The sequence below is a fragment of the Salvia hispanica genome, chromosome 2 (assembly GCF_023119035.1).
Source record: "Salvia hispanica cultivar TCC Black 2014 chromosome 2, UniMelb_Shisp_WGS_1.0, whole genome shotgun sequence".
Classification (NCBI taxonomy): Eukaryota; Viridiplantae; Streptophyta; class Magnoliopsida; order Lamiales; family Lamiaceae; genus Salvia; species Salvia hispanica.
The window spans coordinates 28,669,726-28,682,545 of NC_062966.1; the positions used below are offsets into that span (position 1 = coordinate 28,669,726).

At 38.4% G+C, this 12,820-nt stretch overlaps 3 protein-coding genes across 4 annotated transcripts; 2 read left to right on the plus strand and 1 right to left on the minus strand.

The window, feature by feature from the left end:
* The first annotated feature begins 1,571 nt into the window (after nucleotides 1-1,571).
* Nucleotides 1,572-4,186, plus strand: LOC125206714 (FHA domain-containing protein PS1-like). Its single transcript, XM_048105953.1, has 8 exons — nucleotides 1,572-1,706; nucleotides 1,820-1,897; nucleotides 2,269-2,328; nucleotides 2,413-2,623; nucleotides 2,718-2,950; nucleotides 2,999-3,314; nucleotides 3,401-3,777; nucleotides 3,864-4,186. The coding sequence occupies exons 1-8, from the start codon at nucleotides 1,572-1,574 to the stop codon at nucleotides 3,972-3,974; spliced, it is 1,521 nt and encodes a 506-aa protein (XP_047961910.1). The 3' UTR covers nucleotides 3,975-4,186.
* Nucleotides 4,187-4,238: 52 nt separating this feature from the next.
* LOC125204861 (protein SENSITIVE TO PROTON RHIZOTOXICITY 1-like) lies at nucleotides 4,239-6,842 on the minus strand. Of its 2 annotated transcripts, none has more exons than XM_048103616.1 (2): nucleotides 6,732-6,842; nucleotides 4,239-5,867 (listed from the first exon to the last, which is right to left on the minus strand). In XM_048103616.1, exon 2 carries the CDS (start codon nucleotides 5,830-5,832, stop codon nucleotides 4,390-4,392), a length of 1,443 nt encoding a protein of 480 aa, XP_047959573.1. In that variant the 5' UTR covers nucleotides 5,833-5,867; nucleotides 6,732-6,842; the 3' UTR covers nucleotides 4,239-4,389. The 2 variants fall into 2 exon arrangements, with proteins under 2 accessions (XP_047959573.1, XP_047959572.1); XM_048103615.1 differs by lacking the exon at nucleotides 6,732-6,842 and adding an exon at nucleotides 5,956-6,093.
* A 3,095-nt stretch (nucleotides 6,843-9,937) lies between these two features.
* LOC125207387 (dihydrolipoyllysine-residue acetyltransferase component 5 of pyruvate dehydrogenase complex, chloroplastic-like) lies at nucleotides 9,938-12,820 on the plus strand. Its single transcript, XM_048106699.1, has 6 exons — nucleotides 9,938-10,919; nucleotides 11,614-11,805; nucleotides 11,912-11,999; nucleotides 12,080-12,150; nucleotides 12,260-12,343; nucleotides 12,426-12,820. Exons 1-6 carry the CDS (start codon nucleotides 10,062-10,064, stop codon nucleotides 12,528-12,530), a joined length of 1,398 nt encoding a protein of 465 aa, XP_047962656.1. The 5' UTR covers nucleotides 9,938-10,061; the 3' UTR covers nucleotides 12,531-12,820.

Genomic DNA, 12,820 nt, shown 5'->3' on the forward strand with positions numbered 1-12,820 from the left:
TGGCAACAAATGGTAGTTTAGTTGGTAGGATCATTATACTCCTAGCAATAGGTGTACATGTACTTAAGCTGTAATTTGTACGTTAAAAACTAAATTTATTGTGAGTGAATAAGATATTCATATTTAGCTTTCAATCTATCAACTTCTTTTAGTTGTATGGTAGCTATAATATCATCGTTTGTTTTATTATGAATTTTCCACAAACAAAGGTCGAGTCTGTTTCGGGTGAGTGAAGTCAACGCAATGGCATGCATGAATACAATTTATATGCTTTCAAGACTACTTCAATATAGCTCTACACCACACATAATGCATCAATCTATATAGTAGTAGTAATTAAAATACATACTTAATTATCTGACCAAAATATACGTTGAGAAGTTATTAGTATATTATAACACATCATATTTGATAGTAATAATTCTGAAAATGACAAAAAAAAATCAGAATTATATATCCTACTTTAGACTTTTTCAACTCTAACAATCAATTTTTATGTAATAAACCTTTTCAAAAAAATTATTTGTTAAAAGTGATAATAAATTCTAAAAAACAATTATATACCCTAATTAGGTAATACAATAATATATACCCTAATTAGGTAATACAATAATAGTCTTGATAATAACTACAAAGCTCAACTAATTAGAGTATATAAAATAGAAATAAAAGAAAAAAAATGTGTTAATTATATTAAATGGGTCAAAATAACAAAATGCGTTTAATTCAATTCCAAACTTGTAACTTTCAAATTTCAAAATGTAAAGCATTTATCAAAATACAATTATATGTTCACATAAAAACAAACACTATATGCCGTGTGATGACCGCAGCGAGAACAACCGTATTGCTTGATTGTGATGAGCTAACTGAAGAATTGTGGCCTCTAATGAATTTATAAACTAGTGGTACTTGGTATCGCGTGCGAGTTAAAGTGGGACCGAGGGAGTTTTAGAAATGGGTCACTCACTTTAACACGCTCCAGCGCATGTGTGAGCTGGAATACATAGGACTTTCAAACGTGAGATAGACAAGACTAGAGACAAGAGATCCATCATCGATGTGGGTTTGAATAAACATCGGACTTCCATTTGTAGGATTAAAGAAACTCATTCTCAATTTGGACCCGCTCTACTACCAGCCCATACAATATTAGTTATTAGTAACTTATCCTCTTTAAAAACCTGATAAGGAGAAGAGTTATCCATACTTATAAATAAAAATTAGCTAGTATTATGAACATATTAATATTACATACTAGACCATAGCTAGTACTTTTGTTATGAACATATCATTATAAGTACTTGAGTAAAGGAGACCGTATCTATCAACACTTTCATAAAAAATTACTCATACTACTATCATTTTTAGTCGAACATAATTAGACAAAGTGCTTCGCACTAAGAAAATAAAACTAAAATTTACACTGGTTAAAATATGATAGGAATTTGCAGTAGGCCTATTATTATCAAGGTTTTGGGCCTTTGTTTGTAAATATTCCATATACCCCATTTCCCAATCCGGTCGGGTCGGGTCGGGTCACCGACAGATATATTCGATCCATTGAAAAAATGGAGCTTTCAATTCACAGTACTTCAGTCGGCGCCGGTGGATACCGCCAAATCCGACACCCCCGGCCCGCTTTCCAGTTTCCACCACCGTCGCCGGACTCAGCTCTTCAGCTACCGCCACTGAACGCGTTTCAGGTTAGCTATTTGCCTCGAATTTTTGTAAAGTAGAGAGCTCGAATTTGTTTCGTTTTCTGGCGTTGTTGAGTAATTGTGGCTGCCTGAGTAATGCTGTAGTGGATATTTGGAAGTGCTGGTTGTTTGCTGCATTTGTATTTGAGAAATCGCTATTCACTGCACATAACTTGATCGATGATATGCTTGTTCAGGTTTTCGCATTATTTTTTAAAAATTATGGATTAGTGTAGGCTGTGCAGCTGAATCTGTTCAACCGAATATTGTCAATTTTGAATAACTTTGATGCTACTGTTGATTACTGTTTTAATTGATTTATGAGACGATCTCAATCATTATAGCACGCATATAAAATATTATAAATTATTTCGTAAATAATAAATAGAGTTAAATGCCTATCGCCTAACTTTGAATAATAAATCATACACCCAACTACTTCAGTTTCCCTCTTCTTTTGCAACCTCACTTTCATTTCATCCGTTGGTCAGCTGTTGGATGATGAAAATGTTCAATGATATAAATCATATAAATGTTCAATGATGAAAATGAAATCTCCGGTGGTCAGCTGTTGTCGTTGGATGCATCATTTTCTGGTGATGAAGAAGCAGAAGAGGTGAGAGATCATGTAATATGGTTGGGTTTAGGGATGTGGTTTTTTTTGTAAATGTCAAGATTTAATCTTTTATGCATTATGCATTTTGAATTTCAGGATAATGAAGGGAATGATCTAGGTGAAACTATGGAGGTTCGGCCGATATGTGACGAGGCAACAACGACTCCACGGCCAGAAGATGAAGTGGAGGTTGTCAGTCCGTCTGAGATATGCAACGATGAGAATGAATTCTACAGCAGTCAGCAAGGCCGCATTCCATTGACGGAAATCGTGGAGGCTTCTGAGATCAACTCGGAGAAAAGGTTAGGTATGAACATTTGGTGAAATCAGAACCAGCAGAACCAAGGCGGCCTGCACGAGCATTCATATGAGCACGCAGGTCAGATCACTTCTCTATGAAGATCGTGTGAATAAACCAATGGTGAAAGATCAATGTGGTTCTAGTCAGAATAAGGATGAAGAGAACTTCACCCCGAAGAAGGAGAACGCCTCCCCCGATTCCTGTCTAGTTAGATCCCTGGGATCGAAATTCGACCAGGCTTTGAAGAGTGAATCAGTCTCAGACTATGAAAGTTTTACTTCAGACAAGGAGAACATGACTCCGAACAACCATCTGCTTAAGTCCATCAAGAATGTTGGGATCTCTCGAGAAGTTAGGCGTTCGAACTTGCATAAACCTTAGCCCTTGAAGATAGATCGTCGCGTTATTCTACAGGAACTGAAATCAGCTTCCAAAAGCCATTGTGATTTCAAGGCAGCAGAAAGGGAACCTTTTCTTCCGCTGCCTGTGGTTTCCAGCGGTGATGATAAGTCCACACCGACACCTCCAGTTCGTGAATGCACGGAGAGAGAAGGAACATGTGTTGATCACTCCAAGGCGAGTGGGAACAGGTGGATTATTGTAGTAGACACTGGTTGTCTGCTGAACAAGAAGTCGAGGAGAGAGCTGCAGCTGTTGAGAGGTCTCCGAGGAACTTCGTTGGTCATTCCAAGAATCGGTATGATTTGATCCAGCATTCTCCTTTGTAAAAATGAAACTTTTCTTCGATTTAGATGAATTATGCATTTCTCTTCTGAATCTCAGTTTTGAGGGAGCTCGACTGCATGGTGAGGCGTGCTAGTTTCCTATCAAGGATGACAGAGGCTTCTTCTGCGCTGCAATGGATTGAAGAATGTATGGCTTCAACAACGTGTTGGACTCACGTGCAGAGCTCAGCAGAGGAGAGCAGGCTCGTCCCACCAACTCCGCCTGCTGCTGCCTCTGCCCGCTGGTTAAGCGAGGAAAAATGTGCATTCTCTGTTGGCTCAGTCCCCTTCTCTCCCTATACTCTGCAAGAAATCGTCACTCCAACCGCTGCAGACCACATCCTCGAATCTGCTCTCTTCTTTAAGCAAGCAATGGACCGGCGACTTGTCCTTCTCAGCGATGATGTCACTTTAAAGATCAAAGCCATGGCCGAGGTAAGCGCGTCTCTATCTATATACAGTTCCTTTAAACAGTCTGTTTGAGCTTGCAAACGCGTCCAACTGATTATGATCCGTTGCAGGGTGTCATCTGCGAAACAGCAAGAGAATTTCGCACCAGTCTTGTCAACCCTTTCTCAGCGAGGTTCTTGTATTCCGACAGCTCTCCAAGAGAATTTCGCACCAGTCCTTAAGGAGAAATACTACCCGAGCCCCATGAAGAAGGCCACAAGATCGGGAGACGGAGCTAAAGGTTTGAAGCTGATACTGCTGCACAACTCCAATTTCAGACAGATGAGAGCTTAGGCTGCTGAGAGTTTATGCCCTAAATTTGAGTGCTTCTCAATTGCTCAATGTATGTTACTATATTTTCGTAATAGATATAAGGAAATGGAAGTTTTACTTTGATCTGTTGTCACAAAGCATTTTTATACATATAATTACAAGAATCTGCAAAATTATGAATTTAAATGCTTTTCTCATTGATGAAAAGAGCAGAATTGGTAGATCACCATGGAAATAATTCTACAGAAAGATTTATTTGATGTCAAAGAAATAACACATTGATACACAGTACTTAAAGCTACGTTAACCGAGAATGAGAACGGCTCATTCAAGATCGTTTGGAGCAGCGTACCTTCCATTCTTCGGAGAGTAGTTGCCAGAACCAGAGAGAAAGAACGAGAAGGAGCTCTCTGCATCCTCAAATAGAGGTCGGGGGAATTCTTGAAATCCGGCCATACTACTCGTGTCAAAACCCAAAGGCGAGAAATAGTTTGATGGGTCGTCTCGGGACCTTTCTACCTCCATTAAACCTTGACACGAGTTGAAGTCCAGTTGCTCGACTTTATTTGTTGCTTCACTCTTGCTTTGCCCTTGATCAGACGGTCCGGCTCCTTCGTGAGGGATGGCCGGGGTGTGGCCTTGAAAGAGGGCAATGTGGCCGAAGAGCTTATCCTTCCTAGAGAAGGTCGTGCCACACGAGCAAAGCCACTTGTCTCTCCCACAATGCTTCTCGTGCGTTTTCAGATCTGCAATGACCGAGAATTTCTTCGCATGGCAGCGGCTGCAGGTGTAGTTCTTGTCGCAGTGGGTTCTCTTGTAGTGGTTCTTCACGCACAAGATCGTCTTAAGAGGCTGAAACTTCTTGTGATCCTTGTTGCGCTTGCAGCCGACGTAAGGGCAGGAGTACCTCTTGATGAAGATCGGATCCGAGCTCGATTCCTTATGGGGCTTGGCTAGGGCTGCCGGAGTCTTGTACTCGTCTCCATGGCCTCTCATGTGCATCCGTAGATTGGCGTCTCTCTTGAACCCCTTCCCGCAGATCGTGCAGAAATGGGTGTGAGGCGCAAGAATCTCCTCCTTCTCGAGCTGCAGGATTTCATACGAGCCAGGAGGGAGATTCTCTCCTTCCTCAGCATCGTCATCGCTCTTCATTTCATGATCCTCAGAAACGCCCGTTGGATCATGGCGTTCCTCCATCTTGTTATGGACAACATTGTCAGTCGTGATCCCACCAAATTGGCCGAGCTGGCTTGCCAAACTCTCGGAGTTCTTCAAAGACGGGAGAAGGCTCCCTGCGGTGGATATCAGCTGAACTATAATCGAGGTGAGATCAGCCGTGATAAGCTGCTGTTGCTGAACCAAGATCTCGTCAGCTTGGTTCATAGCTTGGCCTCTGCGCCCGACAACTAACTGGACCAAATCCTGCAGCTGATGAATCTTCTTCTCCAAAAATGAGAGATTGTTCAGCATGGCGCTCGGATCCCAATTCTGCATATTACCCGACCCATGAGCCTCGGGTATCTGCTTACCATGAAGATCCTTCTTTTGCCTCTGGCTATCAACGTCAGACGCAAATGACCCTTCGAAACCAGAAAATTGTTGGCCTGAAGTCCTTACAACGCAGCCATTGAACGAGGATTCTTCCCACTTCGGGTGGTGTCTATCAAAATCTGTGAACGTTCGGTTATTTGTATCCGTGTTGAGTGATTCATGACCCGATGAAGACTTTGCCCACGTTTCTGCACATAGCCTCTCGTCGGGGTCCATATTAAGTTTAGAATTCGCAACGTGAGATACTAAATCTGCAATCATAGTAGGAAAGGTGCAAAAGCTTTAGCAGAAGTCAGGTGATAAACAAACCAAAAACCAACACGGCGATGAATAGCATACACGACAAGCACGCCTCAACGACTTTCCACAACCACAGCAGCATGAATTTCAAGCCTTTCAAAGATGCAGATAGTTGGAAGCAAATAGATTTCGAATTGATGGGGAACGACACGAACGAGAAGAGCTTCGAGAAAAACTAATAATCTCTACCTAGTGAAGGGTGTTATCCACAAATCAAGCTTGCATCTTTACCATGTTTGACAAATTATCCCCAATTAGAATCAAAATGACCTAAAATCAGCTCCCTCAGCAAAACCAGATAAAGAGAAAGTAAATCATTCTGCTAAATCCAAATAATATTCTATCAATTTGTAATTAGGAACTTATATTACTTATTCAATCATTGATTTCTACTGCCAAGCTATAAGATAAACACCAATAGAAGTAAATTTGCTTCAACTTAATAAGAGGAAATTAAGGATCTCTGTTTTTCATTGTTTCTTTTCTCAACTACAAGAAATCCCAAATCACCAAACAAAACATAGAAAAACAGATTTCATATATTTATTCTCTAAATAAGAAAAAGATTATTTTTTTATTAGTTCCCAACATTCTCAGAGAACTCAGAGTCACATCCTAATTCCTTTTTCGATCAAATCAGGGGATTCAGCTCAGAGCAAAGCAATTCAAGAATCAAAGCTAACAAATCAAGAAAATTCAAAGCATAAAATTCAAGAGCAATTGAATCAAAGCATAAAATCAAGAACCCAAAAAGGAGTAGCAGAAAAGCAGTGATCCAACAAAATCAAGACAGCTAAAAATAGATAGAAACTCACTAGATTAAAGAGAAGGCAGATGCAAATTGAGAAAGATCCTTTCTAAGTTGAAAGTCAATCCATATATATATATCACCATCTCATCTCTCACCATGGATGTCAATTCATTACTTAATTTCTTGCACAAATTTTATATTTTTTGGCTCAATAAATTAATACACCATTTATTTATTTATTTATTTATTTTTACCACTTGCTACCACTCTTTGGGCTCTGTAAATCGATTATAAATTTAGTTATTTTGGATATTTATTCTGTAATTGTAATTGGTTGAACACGTTATCTGATAAATATTTGAATTATTGATTTTTTTTTTTAATTGAAATTGAGAATTTTTAATTTGTCATTGCTTGTAATTGTAATTGATTGGACACATTATCTGAAAAATATCCGGATTATTAAAAATTTTCTGAAATCGAAATTGAGAATCTTTACTCTTTTTAACTATTTGCTAGTTTCATTTAATTAATCTATTCATACTTTGCCTCTATTTTAGTGTAATTTTGTGTATTAAAAAGTTGAATTATTGCGATCTTGACTTTGAGTTGGGAGTGGGTATCTTCCAACCAACCTGGATGCTTCTCTAAATCTCACTCTCTCCATCGATTCTTGTAAATATAAAGTCTTTTCTATAATTTTGACATTAAATTTATTTGGAGACCGTGTCATATCTTTGACAGTTCCAATAATAAATTTAATTCAAATTGCATAGGTTAAACTAGAATTAATAAAATGAAATTACTGGGATATGGTTGACAAAGTTACAAAATATGAAGTAAATTAACTTAATCAAAAATAGAAAGAAAAATCACTAAAAAATTAAGGTAAATTTGATCATTAAAAGAAAATTAAACACAGCTTGTATGTATTAGAATAATACAAGTGGGGGTTGAAAACGACTTCATTTAAGTCGGATGAATTTAATACAATATGATCAAGACTTTTTCTCTTTTGATTGCGACCATTGACTTCGTTGGGAATTTGAAATGATGGAATAATGTTAAGTCCAAATCTATGTGTTTATTCAAGTAACTCTCATCAATTTATTTTATTTTGAGCTACAATTCTTGTACAATAGTTCGATTCGATAATATGATTTGTAGGGTTTAATACAGTGAAACGTCTGCCATCATATACTGTTATCAGTTAATTAAAAGTTTTTTTTGTAATTGCACCATGTCGGATCCAACATATGAATTGGCATGAAGCCAAAGTTCGCATAAAGGGACATTTGAAAATAAATAGGGTGATACCAAAAATTCTAATGAATGGGACCGGTGATGCTTAAAAGAGTTGGGATGAACAAAAACATCCAAAAACCAAAGCATTATTGTTTGACACCAATGCATATAAAATTTCTAGCTTAGTCTTGTAACCACATAATTTTCATAATTTTTTTAAAAAAAATAGGATTCACGTTCCAAATTTCTAACAATTTAAATTGATTTTTTTTTACATATTCCAGTACTACGCAAACTTTCAAACTAATAGTACTCCACTATCATTGCAAGTTCATTTACTCTATCGACTAAATATTCATTTTAACAAGTTCATAGTATTACATGAGAAAATGTATTCTATTTTTCGAAGGTAAAAAGAAATATTCTGTCGGTGGATAAGATTTCATCAAGAATATCGAAAACCCTTTTCGAGATTTTATTTTCGGAATAAAAATCAAAATGAAAGTGCCACTTTGGAGTTTTCATAGGCATGTTTATTTATTTATCCACGTGCGTTTTAATTTTCAAAGCAATCCAATTAAATTCACATTATATTCAAGTTGGGGTAGTCATATGGTGCCATATTTTTCGTACTAGACAATTTATATATTAAACCTATATTTATAAAAAAAAATTGAATTTGGTTTGACAAATCCAATTAGGAATTGTATACTCTGATACGTCTTTTATTTCATGGTACTTGCTGCGCCTGCTTGGTGGGCTTAAATTCCTCATTTTCTTGTGTCATGATCAATTCTTTTAAGTTGAATATTAAAATGTGTCATCTAGGTTTAGCCACTTTTGAGTGAAACATTTTTGATAATTCAATTTTATAAGTTCGTGAAACTAGTATATCAAGCACAATTTCGAACCTAAATGAGATTCATAGCATGTTTGAAAAGAGCCCTTTACTATGCCTTTCAAAAGAAGGTCTTTTCATCTTCTATGTTCGTATTATTTTCTTTGACACAAAAAAAAATTCACTACTTATTGAGTGAGGTATTTTTTAACACAAAATAAAAATTAAACTTGATTTATAAAATTAATCATATGATTAAAGCTATGAAATGAAAAACTTTCATAATCCTCAAATTTATTGAAAACAATAATATTTAATAGAAATATAAAATATTATTTATAAATACAAAAGTGCTTAGAAACATTAACACTAAGTAATCAGTCGATTCGGTTAATAATTCGAATTAATTTGTCGATTAACCAATTATAAAATTACAGCAGAATAGGATAGAAAATACTCGTAGTTCTGTTTTCACTCCCATCGTGGTCGAGTAAAAGGAGGTGCAACCGTGCAACTTTGTACCTTCTACGGTTACAAATGTTTCAAATTTTGCTCTAGTTTCTCAATTACTACATCAATTGTGTATTGGAGTTTCATTTCATCAACTCATTAATGCTCATGGAATACTTTTGTAGAGCACCAAGTTTTGAATTAGAGACCATAGTCTAAATTAGAAACTAACATGATCATTACCTAATGTTTTCATTGGTTATTCGATTATAATCAATCAATTATCGGAATAAAAAAGATGTTATGAATAGTTCATATGCTCTAACCCAAAAGTTAAAGTTAGGTAAACCATAATCTACTTCACACTCAACCTACAATTTCCGTCCGCGAATAGGAGTCTCATTTCCATCCGACACAGATGGATGGAAGAAAATAAGTGGAATGTGGGTCCCACTTGTGTGTATTAGTTTTAAATGATATATGAGTGCAATGAGTTAGTAGAATGTATGACTCCTTACCATTTATAGTAATAATGATCTGGGACTCCTAATCGCGGATGGACTAAAATGACAAAACATGACTCCTATTCGCCGACAGAGAGAGTATTAATGAACAAAATAAAATAAATTGCAATTAAAAAATAAAAAATGAACACACAGATTACACACTCTCTTCATTATTTCTTGACATTACCGGTAAAGTTAGTTGAGCTTAGGAATATCCGCCTCCTTTCCTTCGATGAATTCAAGAAAAATACCCTCTTTTTTTCCCTCTTCTTTTCCCTCTTCACAGCAAATACTCTAACACCCATTTCATCAAACACATTCTCTGCCTTCTCCCCAATTCTCTCTCACTAAAACCATGGCTCATTCCCACCTTCTCCACACTTCCTTCGTCCCCACCGCTCGTCCCGCCCTCCGCCGCCGCCTTGGCGGCGCCGCCCACCTCCCCCGAAAGGCCCATCTGATTCAATCCAAGATCCGCGAAATCTTCATGCCGGCGCTCAGCTCCACGATGACGGAGGGAAAGATCGTGTCTTGGGTCAAATCGGAAGGGGATAAGCTTGCTAAGGGCGAATCAGTCGTCGTGGTTGAGTCCGACAAGGCGGATATGGACGTGGAGTCGTTTTACGATGGGTACTTGGCCGCCATTGTCGTCGACGAGGGCCTCTCAGCTGCGGTTGGATCCACCATCGCTTTCCTCGCCGAGACTGAGGAAGAAATCGCCCTCGCCCAATCGAAAAGGTCGTCTTCTCCCGCCCCTTCAGCAGCCTCCGCCGCTGCTGGCAGCAACGATGCCCCGACGGTGCTTGATGAAATGCCGAGCCCAGTTTCTGCTGCTGTAGCTAGTGTCAGCAGCAATTCGGCTGCTGTGGGGTCGGCTGTGCATCCGGCGTCTGAAGGGGGGAAGAGGGTGGTGGCGTCGCCTTACGCGAAGAAGCTGGCGAAGGATTTGGGGGTGGATTTGAAGGGAATTGTTGGGAGCGGGCCAAATGGGAGAGTGGTGGCTAAGGATGTGGAGGCTGCTGTGAATGAGGTTGCCACGGTGGCTGCTGCAGCTGCGGTGGCTACACCGAGTGGCGTGGAATTGGGCTCCGTGGTGCCATTCACGACGATGCAGAGTGCTGTGAGTAGGAACATGGTTGAGAGCTTGGCCGTGCCGACATTCAGAGTGGGGTATACTTTCACAACAGATGCTCTTGATGCTTTATACAAGAAGGTAATGGTGTTTCATTTCATTGCTTAGTTTTTCGTTTTCTCGGTGAATTACTATTAAAGTTTCAATTTTGTGGAGGTTTTAGATCAATTCTTGGTGAATTACTATTAAAGTTTCGATTTTGTGGAGGTTTTAGATAATTTCTATGTGAATAGGAGCTTAACTCAGTTCGTAAATTGAATAAGAGGAAGAGCCGAAGAGTATTTAGAAGTTTAGTAGGAGTTCTTGAGAAAATGTGTGATGAAATGCTTAGAAGTTTATATAGACAATATAAAACATGACCTCGTTTGCAGTTTTATTGAAGAAATGAGTTTCAGGGTTACGATAATTTGCAGTTCTTTTGACCTTGACAAAATTGGTTTGGGAATGGATCGAATTGGTGTTGTTCAATAGGTTTGCTTCAAAGGAATGCTTGTCTTTTCAGTTTTTGATGGATTAGATAAGTTTGTTGAAGTTAGTATAAGACTGAGCAGTTATATAGATGATATAAGACATGATCTCATTTGCTTTTTGTTGAAGAAACAAGTTTTATGAAAATGACACAAGAGGGAATAATTTGCAGCATAGACAAAATCGGTTTGGGAATTGATCGAATTGGTGTAATTTCAATAGGGTTTGCTTCTTAGAAATGCTTGTTTTCTCGGTTTTGTGGATCAGATTGTATGGCTTGTTGTAATATTTCCCGATTCCTTATCAGATCAAGTCTAAAGGAGTGACTATGACAGCATTGCTAGCCAAGGCAACGGCACTTGCTCTGGTCCAGCACCCTGTTGTGAACTCCAGCTGCAGAGACGGAAAGAGCTTTACGTATAACAGTCATATCAACATTGCAGTAGCAGTAGCCATAGACGGTGGTTTGATCACACCAGTACTTCAAGATGCTGACAAGGTCCATAATACTCTCTTGTCTTTTATCAAGTTTCCTGGACAGTTTTTTGTGTTGGCTGTCTTCTTTCACTTTTGCTCATCCTTTTTGTCGTCCCCTTTCGTCTTAGATTGATATTTATTCATTATCGAGAAAGTGGAAGGAATTGGTTGATAAGGCACGAGCGAAGCAGCTCCAGCCCCAAGAATATAATTCGGGTAACTTGTTAACCTCATTGGTTGAAATCCGCTCGTTGCAGTTGATTTACACTTACCATGGCTGTCTCATTGCTTCACAGGAACTTTCACACTGTCTAACCTCGGAATGTTTGGCGTGGATCGTTTTGATGCTATTTTGCCACCGGGAACTGTAAGCTTTTCATACATAATTCGAGAAAGAATTTATTGTGTTGCCCGTAGAAATATCATTTTGCTGCACCATATTAGGAAATAACGAACCATATATGTGATTTCCATAGGGTGCAATCATGGCTGTCGGTGCTTCTGAACCGTCTCTTGTTGGTACAAAGGATGGCCGGATCGGACTGAAAACTCAGATGCAGGTAAGATCACGCTCGTGATATCCAGTTATATTGAAACTTTAAATGTGATTAACCTAAACTAAGAACTTCTCGACTCTGCTAGGTAAATGTAACAGCAGATCATCGCGTGATATATGGTGCTGATCTGGCAGCCTTCTTGCAAACCCTGGCCAAGATAATCGAGGACCCTAAAGACCTAACGCTGTAGATTTTTCGTATAATGGGAGATTAAAGATTCCGTTTGAGTATCACCTCGTCCAGTTAAACTACAAGGATGCCCTCGCTCAAGATGAATCAAGATGAGGATGCCTTCGAACAAGAGCACCCGAGCCATTGATACATAACGAAGACGTTGCATGAACAAGGTAGTGTGGCATATGCTTTTTATGTTATTGTCAAAGTTGAAACTATTACATACACTTCATTTTTTTGGTAAGAGGTCCTTTTATTGCTTGTATTGTTTTGATCTTGAAGCTATGAGTTTAATAATTTGGGCTA